This window comes from Acipenser ruthenus, chromosome 1, assembly GCF_902713425.1.
Source record: "Acipenser ruthenus chromosome 1, fAciRut3.2 maternal haplotype, whole genome shotgun sequence".
In the NCBI taxonomy this organism is placed as follows: Eukaryota; Metazoa; Chordata; class Actinopteri; order Acipenseriformes; family Acipenseridae; genus Acipenser; species Acipenser ruthenus.
This window is the reverse complement of record NC_081189.1, coordinates 17,581,188-17,599,212: the sequence shown is the minus strand read 5'-3', so window position 1 is coordinate 17,599,212 and position 18,025 is coordinate 17,581,188. Positions and strand designations below refer to the sequence as shown.

At 35.7% G+C, this 18,025-nt stretch overlaps 1 protein-coding gene across 3 annotated transcripts; it reads left to right on the top strand.

The window, feature by feature from the left end:
• Positions 1–789: 789 nt before the first annotated feature.
• LOC131713658 (uncharacterized) lies at positions 790–13,665 on the top strand. 3 transcript variants are annotated; one of them, XM_059012730.1, is made up of 6 exons: positions 790–909; positions 2,551–2,695; positions 3,565–3,677; positions 4,767–4,857; positions 10,384–10,497; positions 13,509–13,665. In XM_059012730.1, exons 2-6 carry the CDS (start codon positions 2,565–2,567, stop codon positions 13,573–13,575), a joined length of 516 nt encoding a protein of 171 aa, XP_058868713.1. In that variant the 5' UTR covers positions 790–909; positions 2,551–2,564; the 3' UTR covers positions 13,576–13,665. The 3 variants fall into 3 exon arrangements, with proteins under 3 accessions (XP_058868713.1, XP_058868715.1, XP_058868712.1); XM_059012729.1 differs by lacking the exon at positions 790–909 and adding an exon at positions 929–1,089; XM_059012732.1 differs by lacking the exons at positions 790–909; positions 10,384–10,497 and adding an exon at positions 927–1,089.
• Positions 13,666–18,025: the final 4,360 nt, after the last annotated feature.

Sequence of the window (18,025 nt, the reverse complement as noted above, 5' to 3'; positions counted from 1 at the left end):
TAGGTTTAGCTGTAAGTTTTGCAAAAATAATCACACTTCTGGATCTGGAACAATAAAACTGAATTTATAGTAAATGGTATTTTGTCTCCTGTGTGCACAAATATAGCATGTGGTACCAGTGAATGAAGCTACTGGCAAAGTGAATTGACAGGGGTGTGTTTTTGTTTCACTCTAGCTTTAATTCTAAACCACTAGGCAGAACTAAAGTACACAGTGGTGGTGTATTTAAAAACACAATGAAAGCAATTCACTCAACCCCATAGGTGATCCATTGTGTCTGTACAATGCTAATATACTTCCCCAAGTTTTTTCAGGGGTAGTTTTTGCTGGAATATCTAGTAAACAAGACAAAATAATGATCTAAATCACAAACACATCAAATAATTAGATATTAAACAGATCTTAATTTTAAGAATTAGGATAAGGTGGATGATAATACACTTTTGCCCTACAGTAGTGGAACTGACCATAGTATGTTCCTGATTCCAGCATAGATGGCAGTAATTGTCTGCAGCAGGCAGAAATCTAAATTGTTACCTTGGTGAAGAAAGTGTATTCTTTTTTTAGAGAGAACAAAGACCTAGAGCTGCACTACAGTATCAATACTTTTAAGCTTGACTGATAGTGCCGTACAAGCAGCAAAGAAGGTTAAAGCAAGCATTTGAATGAAGCAATTCAGTTACAGAAGATATTGGGCCTTATTCACAAAACATAACTGTTTAAAACCTATTTGTGTTTTATGTTTTCAAGAGGGATCAAAGTTTGTTCTCTTTGTTCAAAACATTATTTACATTTTTTTTTAAATCTGACATCTTACTTCAAGCAGGTGCTTTCTATTTCCAAACTGGTAACACCGGTAACCTCCGAATCAAGAAAGCAGACAACACCCACTGAAGAAATGCATCCAGGGTAATCGAATCCAATCTCACTACTTTTTTTTTTTTTCTTCAACCACTCTGACTGTGATGTACATCTGATAGGGAATGAAGGCGGCTGGCTTTCTGTATTAAATGTTGGACATGGTAAAAACTGTACTTTTCCTTTTAATAGCCTGGGGAAATGAAATGTATGTTAACAGTGAGAGTGTGGGTAAGTGTCAACAATCTAGCCATGACGTTTCAAATTCATTTTGGTATGGATTTCAAGAAGAAACTAAAGCTTTTCTTTGTTCAAACTACAACTGCTAAACTAAGGAATCAGATTAATTGGCTTTTACTGTTTTGTTTTATTTTTAATTTCATACAGTATGTTGCTAAAGTGAGTTTAGTTTTTAATAAATGGTTTCTAAATAAGTTAATGTTATAAAAGTAAGGTAACTCGACTCACATTTTTTACAATCTTTAGCCAAACACAATCTACTTAGAAAATAAGGCTTTTAACTTCTGTTTTTTTGTTTGTGTGCATATGCTCACAGTGTTTTCGGGACAAAAACCTTGTTCATTATACACGATAAGGGGGTTAAATCCAGACATGCAAGTTTTTCAAGTTCATCTTCATTTGGTAGTTGCCATAACACACCTTAATGTGTGTTTTCAATCGTGTTTTATTTGTTTCTTTTTCTTCAGGTTATGATCATTTTGAAAGTTGTTTTAACCAATCCAAACCCACACAGATCCATATGAAGATACATTGATCTTGATATGTAGTATATATAGAGATACACAAAAACGTAAATAGCATTGTGATAACAACCAGGCTAGAAACCCAATTCGGATAACAACATTGCTACCAGTAGAAAAGTTGAAATATAGTGTGGTGCATGTGTATATATAAGTAACACTTCAGGCAAACAACTTATTGTGATGACACATTCTTAGAACAAGCCTGCTACAGCCATGGGGTATGTTCCTTACTTACATACTTGTTAAACTAGGATAAATAAAAACCATGTGCAATGTGGCAGTGGAAAGAGAAGCAAAAAAGGATGAAACATTGGCTAATTAAAGGATTGCATGGTGAAGCTTTCTCCTAAAGAGAGAGAGAAACTGTGACTTCATGACTGTGCAGTGAACAATAAAGAAGGTTGACACTTCAGGTATGTTTGTTAAAGCTGATTGATGTAGAATTATTCTGTGGGCCAAGATGGAGGAACTTTCCAGCATGGCATGCCTGGACACACATTAGAAGAACCACCTGCAGCAGCATTACAAGTTTTTTGATTATCTTGTTTGCGCGACACTGTCTAATGCAATCCTAGGCAGGAGATCATCAATCAAAAATCCAATTCTGAATTATTTTGCAGAAACCCATCAAAAGAGCACATCACCTTGTTTAGAGTCCCTAGCCTTGTTTGGACGCATCTGCTGTTACACAATCGTATATTACACCACTACATGGAGATAGGATGTTTAATGTATGGCTTGAGATCTTCACAGATGGCCCTTTCTCAAGCAGTGCAGTACAAAGCAGCAGATCAAAAGAATGATAGCCCAGATTGTAACTGAATAACCCATACTTAACTGTCCCATTTCCTTGATCTACTAAATCAGGTTGATCCTACAGGTTATAATTCTAAATATCTTCTGATTTGTATTTATATTTGTTCTGCAGGGGCTCCAGTGTTTATGTCAGTAGAACAGATAAACACCACAAGTCTTACAATCAACTGGAGTACAACTAGCAGCTCTGTAACAGAATGTGCTCTCTTTGTGTTTGCAAAGGGTGAACAACAAGGTGAAATCCTTTTATTACCCAGGTAACGGAAAGCATGTTTTCATTTGGGAACGTCGAACCCACAACGCTTCGTTCTTGTTTGCATCCTGGATACAGCTGAAGATTTTTATTGTGTAGCTTTGTGAATTTGTGCCAAATTGGTCTTTTGAATGAATACATATGTGAATGTTTTCAAATGTAATTCTTATTAAGATTACGATAAAATTAAGATTTTATTGGAGGAGTCATACCCCAACATACAGTACTACATACTTGTATATAAAAGTATAGAAATGTAAAGTCTTGAAGTCTATAAAACTGTTGGAATGGTTCAATATTTTATTTAATATAACTTTAATCGTTTTACTTTGCTGATTGATTTCAAGTTTTACAATTATTAGCCTAAAATAACCACTAGGTGGCAGTATTGAAAGGGTTTTCTTATATTGATCTTTGAATGGATAGTTGTGTGTTCAGCTTTTAGTTAGGAAGATTTATTGGTACGATGCATTATTTTATCACAAGTAACAATATCTATAGATCAGAACTAGGAAGCCATGCTACAGAGATAATTTATATAATAGAAATGTTAGTAATATTTAACCCCTTACCTGTTTAATAGCCTGTTATTTGTGCTTTGTATATTTCTCTATTGCTGTTTCAGCTTCGGTCATTATTTGTTTTGCTTACTAACCATTCCAGAAAAAGAAATGCTCTTGAAAAGGCTCCTCAAGGCTGATTTTCTAAAGTGAGGTGTGGAAGCACATTCTTCAGTGCACAGTGCAACGCTAATCTGCTTCTCCACGACACTTTGAAAAATCAGCCTTTTCAGAAGCAATTTTGCAGATGAGATTAAGTTTAACAGTAAATTACTTTATTAATCTCTTTTTTGTGTTTGTTTTGCTTTTTCAGTGCTGGGTCCATACCGATGAGAAATCTGACAGAAGACACTGTGTACATGTTCAGCTGTACATGCTTTGATCAGGATGTAATCCTCAAGTCTGCAACTATCAGCGTGGATACAGGTATGTTGATAACTGAGCTGATGGCCTTTTTTCAGCAGAAAGGAAATTAATATTTAAATAAGTATTGCTATTAATTAGTCAATGCATCCTATTCATTCAGGTAACTTTAACCAGTTTTACTAATACAAGTTTCAAATAAATGTCCTTGCCTCTTAGCACTAGCAACATTATCATTAAAACAATGCTATGGTGAACTTCCTGCCAATTTCATGTTAGCTCAAACACCCTACAATGGTCAATCTCCAATCAGATCATGTGACCAACAGCACAGGAACCAGGGTGCAGCCTTTAATGTGCAACTTTGTTTTTTAAATTTAAAGATTTGAATCACAATACAATGGGGGACAAAGATAATGTTATTTTATGTTAGTAAAATAGCATTTATTTAAAAGCATCGATTAGCACCCCTTTAAGAGATTTGCATCCTGAGGGATATGCACTAAGTGGTGCACCAGCATACTGTATAATATTTGGGTGTGCCACAGCAATCGATTCAAATGTCATTCTTTCATGAACAATCATTGATAAGACCAGTAAACACTGGCAGCTTTTTGTTTCTTTCATGTTTCTCATAATGATGATGATGATGATGATGATCAATATCCAAATGTACACAATAAGAGTGGAAGGGCTTCTGGTGACATATACACCACAAGATCAGAAGATGTAACTACAGTCTGTCTACAGTTTTAGTATATTTTATATCTTATAACGCGTAATTAAAAAGTATCGTGGGTGAACCGAATTTCATGCATATCTTGTACTTCAGCTACCTCCCTGAGGTCATTTCATTCAAAATTTATGTCATGTATTGTTTTTTTAATTTCTCCCTGTTTCACGCCGATAAAACTTTAAATCTACAGGCCATTGTTGTTCGTTTTGTTTGTAACATTTTTTTTTTGTGTACATGTACTAGTAGTAAAAAAATAAATAAATAAAAGCTGATGTCAGACAGCTGGAGGTTTGTAGTCTTTAACTACAGGGGGTATGTGCAATGTTATAATAATAATAAGACTTTAAAAGTTTATCATACAATTACAGTTTATCATGTATTATAAAATAATGATTGTTTCCCCAATTATTTTGTAGGGTTACCACTGTCTGTAAGTTCTACAACTGCAACCTATACTCAGAGCCTCAACACTGCAGGTGATAGCCTTCCAGCAAGCAACATAAGCTCGTATGTATTCTTCTTTGCTACACACACGTTAAGATCTATTAGCTGTCATTTTTCAATTTCTTTTCAATTAATGAATTTGAATTAATCAGTTGCAGTGTGCTATACTGTAAAATAAATAAAATGGTCTTCGATAAACATATTAGTATATGGTGTTTCAAGTGGAGTCGCTTTTTCCTAGCCCTGTATACAGGTCTAGTGTTGAGAGAGTTTGCATAATGGAAATGTAACTCAAGGGGAACATAGAAAGAGCCACTGTTTAGATCATTAAACAGGAGCCTTTTGTTTCTAAAGGTTATGGAAACCGAACCTCTAAAAGGGCATGGTTATCTCTTTGGTGTATTTCTGTCTATAAAGAGCAGTAAAACTATGTTAATCATTTAATGATGCCAGTATTGAGAGCCACCACTTTTCATATTAATTGTATAGACCCCAGTATCAATCATGCAAATTTAATGAAAATGTAATGAATCTTTATTGACCAATTGTCATTTCACTTATATTTTGAACAAATAAAGAACAAAATATTTGTTACACATTAAACAAACAAACAAACAAAAAAAGAATATTCTCAGTACTACATGCTTATTTGCCATGCAGTATGTAAACTCCAGCTTCAAACAAGCTTTATGCTGCCATCTGTTGGTGAATTGCTGTCAGCTGCCTCTGTTGTGGGGACGTGCCGCTGACAATGAAGATGGTACCAGAAACCCCCAGGCACCTCTTTTTTTATAGCAGTTTTGAAGAAACTAAAAATTAGACACAAATGAAAAAAATTATTGTCAATAAAGAAAAAAGTGACAGTTGTATTAGTGCGGTATACAGGGTGCCATTTAGAGTTTTTTTTTTTTTTTTTTTTTAAATCAAGATACACTTTGAGCACTGTAAGTTTGCTAGATGCTTTGAGCCCTAGATAATTCCTGATGATGCAGGCTGTACTGTGACGATATTGTCTAATGACCTTGATAGATTCGTCACAGAGTCTTTTTCTGTGGTCTCTGCTAAGTAACTGAGTGGGTTTAAACGGGGGAAGAAATGCTTCACCTCCAGTTCTGTATTTAGTCATCTGTCGACGAGGCTAGTGTACCCCACTAGGAGGCAGCAATGAGTAACATAGTTAACACAATTAACACATCAAGAACACAATTAAACCGTTTATATTAAATGATAAACACTGCTGTTCCTGTTTTGTACGTTTATATAAGAGGTTTGACATGCCTTTCCAAGCAGATTGATAGAATTAAAATGTTGATGATTATAGACCTACTGTATGCCTGTCCTATAGAACTTTACTGAGCATATATTTTCTTTAAGATTAAGGACTCCATATCAAGTATTACTATAGTACATTGACTACTTATTTACTCTTGCTACATATACATTTGTGTCTTCATCATTTAAGAAAACTATTAAGTAAAATCAGCTTTTTAATGTATAACTTTAAAGGTAAATTGTATATAAATAACGCATAAGCTCCTTAAAATTTGTATTTTGTGTGTTTTTCTATAACCATTAGAATTATACATGCGTGTGGTTTTATTTTCTTAATTTTACACCAAAATTTAGGCTATATATTTAACTGTATAAAAGTGTAAATATTAAGAATTTAATATTGTAATGTTCAAGACTGGATTGCTTGATGACCCAGTTGCAGTCCCAGATATTGTAAACCACCACCTGTTATAATGCAGAGAATTCAAATGACTGAAAAATATGTTTGTCTGTGACAGGCATTCTCATTCAAGTACTTGAATTTCTTAAAAATATGTCGTTGATAGATGAAATGGTAGCCAGATCAGTCCAGAGATGATAGACAAAGAGAAGGAGATGGGATACCTTTTATTGGACTAATTAAATAATAATTAATCACAAGCTTTCAAGACCTCAAAGGCCTTACAATAGGATGACATTTTAATTCTGGTGCTGCTATTGTAATAGCATATTTTATTTCATAGCTGTATGCAATTATTTAATGTTTTTGAAAATTATGAAATGCTTTCTTTTTTTTTTACATAGTGCTTTATCATAAGCATTACTGTTATTATTGTTGTTATTATTATTATTATTATTATTATTATTATTATTATTATGATGATGATGATGATGATGATGAATAATAATATATTTTTATATAGCCTTTCATAGTGGACCACCATCACAAAGCATTTTACAGGGGTAGGCTGTGAACTGTGCATTATATGCAGAGTCACTTAAGCAAGATGGCTTCACACTATGGCTATTGTTTAACTTGCTCATATTACAGTGCTCCCCCTCTATAACGCTGTAGTCGGGAGCCATAGTTAAGAGACTGAGCTGTAAGTGTTCCGTCTTATAACGAGACTACTAGTGTTAGTGTAATGGCATTATGGGGCAAATGGGAGCCATGACCGTACCACCTTAGAACTTGTTCTGCTGGATAAAGGGCCGCCTTATACATACATATACATACATACTAAAAGTAAAGACTGCATTGTGTCTCAACAGTAGATGGCGGATTTGTTTTGCTACTGTAACATCAGGTACAGGATTTGTTTCTTTCATATTATTTTGTTTTCCTCAAGAATCTTAGTTTACTTTGTTTTGAAGAATGACTTCACTGATATGAAGACTGTAGTTCGATTGTTAAGTAAGCAAATGCTCAGGTGCGTGTGAGTAATTTTCCTGTTTTAAAGAAGCGGCTTTTCCTTGAGTCCAATTTAAACCACATCACAGGGGCCAAAATACAATGTTTGTTACGTCAGTATGTGACTACTGGTAAGCCTGAGATTTTTTTGATGATCACACTTCCGTGTATTAGGATTGACCTATCATCACAAAAAAATCTTGGCTTTACCACAATCCGATATCGGTGACTAATCAGTGTAATAAACAAACCGTTTTCATGGAGGTAAGAACCCTTTGGATGAACCAGTATTTGACTCGTATCCCTTTAATCCATTCCGTAACCCCCCCCCCCCCCCCATAGATGTTATTTATTTTGTACTCAATTTATTTACTGCAAGAGCTATATCTGCGTCATAGCTTTCAGCAACACCAGTGTTTATTTCTCAGTTTATAGATTACATCAACAGACTTTCTAGAGATTTAAGCACCAGAAACGAAACAATAGTGGGCACATTTTTTTTTTTTTATACATTTGCGTGAGTAGGTTCCTTAAAGTGTTTATATCTCAGTGAAGATATGTTTTTCTACAACAGGAAACCTCTATTTCAACAGAACTTTAGATCAGACGATTCTGACGAAGTAAACTGCATCCCAAAGGTTGGAATTGTAGGCAGTAAGAATACATCAACTGGCACAGCCTGTACCCAATGGGCATTCTGAAAACGAACCTTCCTTAATTGCTTGAAATTTGCTGGAATGCTACATTTTGTTTTAATGTTCTTAATACTAATTGTATTCCGATGTGCTTCCTGTCCGGTAATAACCATGGTTTGAAAGCAGTTTTGCAATTCAGCTCTTCATGGAATAGGGGTTATGTAATGCTACTCATGGAACAGCCCTGTGTTTAACCCCCCTTGTGTTCTACCCTATTCTACAGCACAGGGAGAGTTTAGGTTTTGGTAGCAGAATTGAAATCTAAAATTGATACATTTTCTTCCATTTGTCTTTCTAGCAGTTTAACAATAGCAAACTTTATGAACTGTAGCCCAATAGTGTGTAACAATAAATATGTCGTAAATAAATATATAACAAGGAAAATGATAATAAAGTAATAAACCCTCTTTAAAGCAGTTGGAAAAGATTTCATGAACCACAAACCTGATCAATTAATAATAATAAAAAAAATGCTTTCCCTGAGGTTTTGTGAATTGGGCACATGGTGCTTGCTGAGTACCTATCTGAGCGTGCTGTAGTTCGATATGTGATGTTCTATAAAAGGTCTGGTCACCTTCCCAAATCAGCCCAGTCTTGCTGTTGTGAGGTAGGAGCTGAACTGACATTTCAGCAGTAGTGGATGGAGTATTGTTCAGTATTGGTGTTTTCAATAGGGATTATAGAAGGTATAGGAACAAGTAACAGTAGCGAAAAGATGAGTCATTACACTCTATTACAAAAATATAGTAATTAAAATGTCTCAATCTAGGATTTTCTACTTTTGTGAGAATGATACTTTGCTTACATTATACATCTGTGCTGAGGTCACGAACAGTCATCCTCTTTCTGGATTCTTTGCCATTGTACCAAAGCCAATCCTCCAATTTAACCTTTGCTTGAATGTGGAGGTGTAGTTTATATAGAAACTGATAAACACCACATTCAGTTAGCAACAGGACAGGCACATTACGCTTCTTTCAACTTCATCTTTCGAGATTTAGAATGGCCATACTATGAGAACATGGCTTGCCGTCAAAAAAAAATAAAAATAATTAGTTTGCTTTTATATTATGACAGCAAGATTAAACAGACCGGTATGTTTTGTTTTTCAAGAATGTATGTTTCCAGTATTTATTTACTTGCATTTTATTTTTAGCTTTAGGCCTACTGTAGAAGCTAAAGAAATTTAGTAAGAATAAAATCCTGTTTTAATTTTTGGATTTGATTTCTATTCTATGATGTTTTGCTTGCTGACATCATATCCACTTGTGTTGTGCTGCTGCATATCAGGAGGTTTCCCATGAAGCTCACAGATAGCCTGGTGGTGGAGCTTGTGTTTTGTTAACCAGAAAGGATGCTTGCAGCACAGTCTGCTAAGTTCTATGAAATAACATAGTAAACAGGAATCCAATTAAATTTAATATAATTGAATTTGGAAAAGATATTTTCTTTTTTCATACGAACACGAGACATTCATTGAGAAACAGCACATCAGTATCACTAAAGGGGTATGAAGTAATTGGACACGACTCGATGCTTAAGATTATTATTATTTTTTTCAAACCATTTATTTGGAGACAAAAAGGTAACGTTTGTCATACCAAAAAAAATAATAAAAAATGGTAGGAGTTGTACATGATGGCTTACTATTGACATCTCCAGACATACCACTGTGATTTCCATTTGCTTCAACAGCTTCTATTTTTGGCCGAATGCTGAAACAGTTAACTGATCTAAAGTTCTTAGAACTGCCGCGCCATGGCTCTTGTTTCATGTTAAAGATGTTCCAAGGTCAGCATGTTGTCTGTGATGGACAGAACTAACCTGGTAAGTGCAGCAATAGCTGCCTTACTACAATGAAGATGCTGGTTAATGTAACATTGTGTATGTTAGGGACCCCTGGTGGGCCACATTGTGACAATGTGAAGCACATTATGTGGAAGCACAATAAATGACCAGTACTCTGTGAGTAATGCCTTATCACTTCAATTTATGTTTAGTCTCCAAGTGCCAACCCTCTGCATTATACAATAACAAATTATTTTTCCAGTTTTCAGCAAATAAATCGACATTTTAAAAGCACATTATTCCTTTTCTTTAGGGGCTAATCAGTATGTGACGATGAATACAAAGGTTGTTTTTTTTTGTTAGTTTTTCTTCTGGTATTTAAAGCTAGTGTTCTTTTAATTTCCTCTGCCTTGCTTTCTCCAGGGATGTGCTTACTGGAGCTGTGTTTGGCTGCCTTGGGGTTTTGGTCCTCATCTTCCTCTGCTATATATTCTATAACAAGTGGAGGAGGGATGAAAGACTCAGGGCATTTCTAAGGTAAAAGTAAGCTAAAGTGTTTGATTTCTACACCATTACTGTACCATTCATCAGCAAATCGACCTAAATCAGATGAAAGTCTTGTTGGCTTAGTCAAACACAAAGCACTTTGGTCACAATTCTAACCAGGTGAAAGTAGTCAGCCCCAGTGTAATCACAGAGAACACCTGACGACTTCTTATTAAATGTGTTCTTATAAGCTCAATTTTAAAGTGTAGTCAAGGTGACTTTGGTCTGATTTGACTTGCAGACCACGTAACTATTATCCAATTTGGCGATCTGGTTTTGGGCCAACTCCATCCGTCCGATTCCATAGTACACAGCCTTAAATAAGACTTCAAGCAAGAGCACACACACAGTCTGAGACTAAGCTCTCATTTAAGTCAAAGCATGATGAATGGAGCATGGTGTATGCAAGCCCAAAGAAAGTTGTCTTCAGTCAACAAACTGTTGACTCATTCACCATGGAAAGGCAAATGTAAGCCTGGATATTATTTTATATTACATTGCTATTATAATGTATGAATTCAGATTCAGATTCAAGTAAAAAACCAAAAAAACTTCAGAAAAGTTTTTATCCCTGACAAAAAACAGGCATTCAAATTTCTACTGATTTTGCCACCAGTTCTTCCAACAAGTTGTTAAAAACTATTTCCACAGAAAATGGCAATGCTTGTGCCCTCTGTCTGATGGATGAGAGCATTTAGAACGAGTGCAGGTGGCAGTGGGGACCAAGAAAAGCCAGAGGGGGCCTCTCTCTGTCTTTCTTGTGTGGTTGTCTATTGGTCCAGGATGCTTCTGTAGGTAAACTGTATGGACTGTGTAATTAGTAATTGCAGGGAACAGCTGGTGAAAGTTACAGCAAAGTGTTGATGAATAAATTACACTAGCCGGTAGAAACATTAAACATGGCCTGATTAATCATCAGGCACATTCAATTCTTATTTAAAACGGACTGATTAATTCCTTTGACAAAGCATGGTTTTGAAAATGTATTTGGTACCAGGGGTAATAAATACATAAAATGTTAATGGCAGGAAGCAGCCAGTGTTCATAAATTCTGTTGTCAAACTTATTGGCTTCTTACACAAATTAACGTAAGCTATATACGGATAGGATGACTTCAACACCAGCTTGTTTTATTTATTGTGTTAGGCCACGATTTAAAGACTTAAAATGCTTGTAGAAAATGACAGGGAAGAAACACAATGTGCAGTATAAGTACTGGTCATCCTTGACATTATAGAGTGCTGTGATGAGAGAGATGGTGGCTGTGTGGAATGGCAATGGGATATAAAGCCTTTCAATTACTGTCATTAGAATCTAAAGACTTTTGTGGGACTGTTTTTTGTTTTTGTTTTTTTTGGGGGGGGGGGGGGACTGTTCTCTGCCTTGTTATATGATTTTGAATCAGTAACTATATTGTCTCTAAACGGCTGAACTAATCTCCCAAAGAAAATGTGGCAATATTGAAAGAAATTGGTTTGTTGAAGATCACATTTTCATGAAATGATATGAGATCCAAAACCTATATGAAAAAAGGGACTGTACTGTATGGTAGGCACACTGGGCCAAGCAATGTAATAAGTAAGGCGGCCACCTTTTAAACATGTAAACGCCTCTGTTTAGTTTACTAGTAATGAACATTTAGAAATTCCATAAACTATAAACTAACTTTAAGCAGCAGATAAGCCTGTATAATTCCCTATGTATCTATTTTTTCTATCTTACAAACATTGTATTGTGTATTGCTTAGTAATGTAGTACATGTGAGGTAATGTTTAGTGTTTAATATCCAATTCAAATATATAAATAAAATAGTTGTTGGAGGGAAAATTCAGTTTCTCATCCAAAACATTTTTTGTTTGTGAGGTTTTTATGTATACGGTGTGTGTTCTCTGAAGTTAGTGAGCACCTCCTAAAGTATGTGTTTCTCTGCTGAAATGCACAGAAAGGCTGTAATTTTAATCAATTTAGAATGATGGCAGGCTGCTATTTCCTGCCCCCCTGCTCCTGGTGTCTTTGTGAGCAGTGTTTAAACCTATTATTTCCTCGAGAAGAATGGCAGGTCTTTAACTAGGCTTGGAAATAACCTGCTGGTACTGCTTTAATCTGGCATGTGCAGAGAACAGCCAGTTCTGTGGAACAGGAAATATCTTCTAAAGAGAAACGTACAATAGCATATTCTCTAGAGGAGATGTTTGTTGTATTGAGGAAGTGATAAGTATTAATTACGCAAGGGGCAGATTTACCAAAGCATACTGATAATAAATCTATTGAACTAAAAAAGCTAATTACATTTTTTGCATATTTCTTTTACGTAGACAAGATAATGTCACTGAGGAACACAGACAGAGTTTACGTTTGCATACATAAGAAAAAACAGATTTATACTTCTAGAAATTAATAACAGTGAGTCAATTTTAAATTTAATCAAAAACTGCTTTTTGAGCTTGGACACAAAGTGTGTTTTCAAAGACAAGCTATCCAATAATGACTGCAATAGATCACCTGACTGTCCTTCACACAAGATAATAATTAGTTAGCTGTCTATAGCCTTTTTTGCGGTGCTTAAAAGCCTCCTAGATTATGAGACTTACATTTTTCTCAATGAGGGGGGAAGATCGCCGAGTTGAGATTTGTAAATGTCCACATAGGGTGATATTTTAACTCTTTCAGCACTAAGTCTCTTTCACATGAAGATAAACCTTGGACTTAACTAATAAGTGACTTTTACTGAAAAATAAATAAGAATGGCCATGAATATAGAGGGACCTACACAACATGAGATTAGCGGTCTGCTGATTTGAGTGGAATTATCTTTCCTATACTGCAAAGTTGACTTTGACACGATTTTCTTTGTTGAAAGAGTGAGGCTAAATCAAGTTTACTGAACTTTAATGTTTTACACCAATCACTGTCTAAAATGACTTCGCAGCATGTACTGTATGTTGTGTGTTCTGGGAGGTCCATTAAACTGTTTTTCTTTGTTTGTTTGTTTCCTCACTTAGGCTCCCTCGTAATAATGGAGTGGCTCCCTACATGATCTTTGGTAATAATGGCGCCAACCCATCCTAAGCAGCAAGGATGTCATACACTTTTTGTGCAATTTTCTATTCGTATAGGTGTTTTTGAACTGTTCTGATTTTATTAAAGTGTCCATAACAACCCTTTCTAATATGAATTACTTTATTGTGGCTAACCTAATTATTAACAATGACTTTGACACCTTGATTTGTTTAATGTGGATGTGCACTGTTAGCATTGGGCTGACTGCATCAGAACAATAGAAAGTGGAAAAGCAGCATTTACTTTGCGTAATACCATAATACTGTTTCAAAAGTCCTACAATTAAAATCCAACACTAAATGGTAAATAACAGCTCTATCAGGACTTTGTGGCGGTATTTAAATCCTGCTCAAAATAAAACAATATAGACTTTAGTTTCTTCCATGCACAAGTCTAATTGAAAATAGGCCTGATTTAAATATTTGCAGCAAGTTTAAAACACTTATGTCGCATTGGCTTGACACTCCTGCAAGTTAGGAAGACAAAGCTGGCAGGGACTATTTCTCCTCATCAGCAAGACGCCTAGTGAGCCCAGATGGACACCTCCATAGGCCGGTACCTCGCTGACATCCACTCTCGAGTTCCTGGGTGTAAAAGAGGAAACTGGGTTGGTCGTGGGATCAGAGGATGTCCACTGAACCTTCAGTTCTTCTGAGCTGTGGGGAATTGAGGCATTGAGGGAACACAACTGGATATTCTAAATTGGGGAGGAAAATTGGGGGTAAAATAATTAATAGTTAAAGATCTCCTGTAAGGGCATCTGATGTGAAATAGCTAAAGTACACTGTTTGTCAGCCCTCCTTAACAAGAGACACATTACCTTGTATACTTCGAGCTCTATAGATGTTTATGCCTTTCTTCTGTGTGGGCGGCAGCTTGAGTACCTCTGGAGTAATTCTGGAGCTTTTTCTCAGAAACACACAAGACTATGTGGCCTATAATTGTTGTGCTAGTTGATCAAAATGCATGTTGTGTAATACATTAGCAGAGGGCAGTCATTTATCTTTAACCTTCAAAGCAATGTGCTTCTGTAACACTTTCCACTGAGATGCAACATTCAGCTTACCATATGTGACCAATCTATTTCATTAGTGTTTTGTTTCCTTTAACCAGCTGCTTTAAGTTAACATTGATATCAGAATGCCAGGAAAATGTCACACATTTCAACATTTGCAGCCTTTGCTGATACATATTTTTCCACTTTTATGAGTTCTAACAGCCATAAAATTCCAGTTTATTCAAAATGCTGATGATTCAGTTATCCATAAAGCTTTTTATAAATCTGTTTTTATTTATTACATAGGTTTTGATATCTGGGCCATTTTTATTTATTACATAGGTTTTGATATCTGGGCCAACTTTTGCTGTTTTCTTAATTAAAACATTAAAAACAATTAGTTTTCATTTTTAAGTTCTAGTCATATATAAAGCCCTCAAGACGAAAAAAAATAAAAAAATCTTACATGGACTTGCATTGTTTTACCTGAAGTGTTGTGTGGTGCACCACTGTTATTGCTTCCAATCTTTGTTGTGATAGAGTTAAGATCTGTAGAACTGTTCTTGCATAGGAGCCTGATGCCTTTGTTTAGTGATACAGATGCTCCCTTACGGAGTGTGTGTTCGTCGTTTCCTGCCTGGCCTCCAGTCTGCTACACGTGCCACCATACGTTTATTGTCGAAAAATACATGGCCTTACATAAGCTTTGCTAAAATAAACAAACCCCATGTTGTCTGCCATTGTTTTCATACAGAGGGACACCAAAAACATAAAGAACAAAGTTCTAACGTTCTAGCAATCTAACACCTAAAACATGTATTGAGTGCAACTCGGAGGGGAGAATAATAATAAAAAAAACAACTCAATTATCATTGATTAGATAAATAGTCATTTGACTTTGCAGGGGCAGAGACTTTGCAGGGGTTGTTAGCATTAGACATCTCGTTCAACTGCAAAAACTAGCAAGGTTTAAACCATAAACATTGGTATATTGTGTATATATAAACACTGGGCAGTGTTGATACTGCTTTGTAAATACAGGACTAATGGCCAGACATGTTTGTTTTGCACAGAAATAGCCAGTCCTGCTTAAACTTAACCTGCTTAAGTTAAACTGCTGCACAGCTGTATTTTCTTAGTTGTAGAGCTTTATTTACTTAAAGGGGCCTCTAACTTGATCACACTCTGGGGCCTACACAAGGAGGCTCTCTGTCCTTGCTGAGTGATTAGAAATAACACTGTAGAAACATAAAAGCGCCAGAGCAGGTACACTGAGATGCTGCCTTGTTTAAACCAAAGGTCAACACCTGTAATTTCAAAGCACTGATATGATTACCCAAGTGGAATTCTGACCAGTGAGCGGCAACTGCAGGCAATTTACAGAGGTTGAAAGTGCTTGAGTTGAAGTGACCCAGGCTTATTCAAGTGTTCTGGTTAAATCACAGTCATTAAGTATATGCATGCCAGGCTTATTAAAGTTTTCTGGTTAAATCACAGTCATTAATTATATGCATGCCAGGCTTCTGTGCATTTTGCTTTTATTAAGTTCAGCTCACTTTCTAAAGTTAGTAAAGAAGAAATACCTGACACGGAGGCAGACTGCATTCTTTGGCTGTCATTGAAGGTGCTGAATCAGAGTCTTCAGCATATCTGCATGTTGTTTGTGTGGAGTCATGCTCAAGTCACTATGTGGAAGTGATACAAAAAAAAGCACTTACCAATTAAGGCAATGCAGAAGCTGCCTTTTTTTTTTTTGTTACTGTCTTGCATTGCAAAAGCTGAAAAATAATAAATAGCTTCACACAAAGTTAAACATAATGTTGACCTGGCAAAGCTACTTATGTATTGCGGTGTGTGGAACATTATCCTATTTGCTTATAGTTTCTGATGTAAGGATTCCCTATCAGTAAAGAGAACCATCTATTACTGACCAGACTGAAAATCCCACTAATATTTAATTGGCAATCCATTTCTATTTCTAACAGTCTCTGCCATTCATTTCATTTTCATTGGAATTCCAGTAATCCAGCTAGTATATGAAACAATACAGTTCTGATAAACCTCCACCACAAAGGCTCATATTCACAGCACAGACTGCCACTAAATACTGATTCCAGTCAAATAGAGCACAAGAAGCAAACTACTGGGTGTGTTTGTTTTTAAATCAAATACAGAACCTTAAATAGGAAAGTCACATGATAACTACAACTAAAGTGTGTCGGAGACAACCATCTACCACCCTAATGTAAAACCCCTGACTGTTGTACACTTAATTGACTCTATAATTTTCTTTTAATTAAAAATATCCAAAGTTTAATTTAAGGAATTATCTATTTCCAAGGATATGCCTAAATATGGACCACAAATAACAGGGACTGAGGGATCAGCAATATTCAAAGTGCAATATTTATAAAACTATTGATAATGTTGTTTTGGATAACAGCACAAACAAATGCAGTGTAATGCCAAACATAAGGATGACTCTAAATAGCCAGTTAAAAAGGCAATAACTTACATTACCACTAGATGGCACCAACACAAAACCCTAAATAATATGACCAGAGAGAACAAATGCACAGGGAATCATTTTGGGTTAGAAAATGATTTCCAACTGAATGCATTTGAATCCAGTTACCACTCTACCACATTTATGGAGTTACAGAAAAAAAACCTACAGCTCTCCTCTTTCATTTATTTGCATTGCAGTCTGTTTCACTTGAAAGCGTATTATTTCTCTGTGGGCGATTGAATTCAGTGACTAAAGGATATGTAGAGAATACAAATGAATGCTGTCAGCTACTTAATTGGCCCCCTGGCTTTCTTCTTCATGTGGAGCAATAAGAAACAACACGTCAAGTACTGGTTCAACAGCTGCCCTAAAAACTGCACTCAATTGAGGTACACACACACGCATATATATATATATATATATATATATATATATATATATATATATATAAAATTTTCATTTTCATCTGTCAATATATGGAACCTGCTCCTTTGTATATCCTTTTAAAAAGTCCTGCAAAATAAAATAAACAAATATTTTTTCCCCATGTTGGGAAAACAGCTTTAATAAACAAGCAAACATTATCTACAAGAAGGTCTTTTCAGTTTTTACTACTATACTACATATGATGTTTCCTCTGCTGTGCTCCATGTGGTGTTTCCTCTGCTGTACTCCATATGATGTTTCCTCTGCTGTGCTCCATGTGGTGTTTCCTCTGCTGTACTCCATGTGGTGTTTCCTCTGCTGTACTCCATATGATGTTTCCTCTGCTGTACTCCATATGATGTTTCCTCTGCTGTACTCCATGTGGTGTTTCCTCTGCTGTACTCCATGTGGTGTTTCCTCTGCTGTACTCCATATGATGTTTCCTCTGCTGTACTCCATATGATGTTTCCTCTGCTGTACTCCATGTGGTGTTTCCTCTGCTGTACTCCATATGATGTTTCCTCTGC

Bases quoted from the DNA above. Each gene is read 5' to 3' on its own strand.
- LOC131713658 (XM_059012729.1), top strand. From the start codon at position 1,011: ATGTTGGACATGGTAAAAACTGTACTTTTCCTTTTAATAGCCTGGGGA. The intron at 1,090-2,550 runs GTAAGTGTCAAC...TTTGTTCTGCAG, and splicing joins TGTTAACAGTGAGAGTGTGG to GGGCTCCAGTGTTTATGTCA. The intron at 10,498-13,508 runs GTAAAAGTAAGC...TTCCTCACTTAG, and splicing joins AGACTCAGGGCATTTCTAAG to GCTCCCTCGTAATAATGGAG.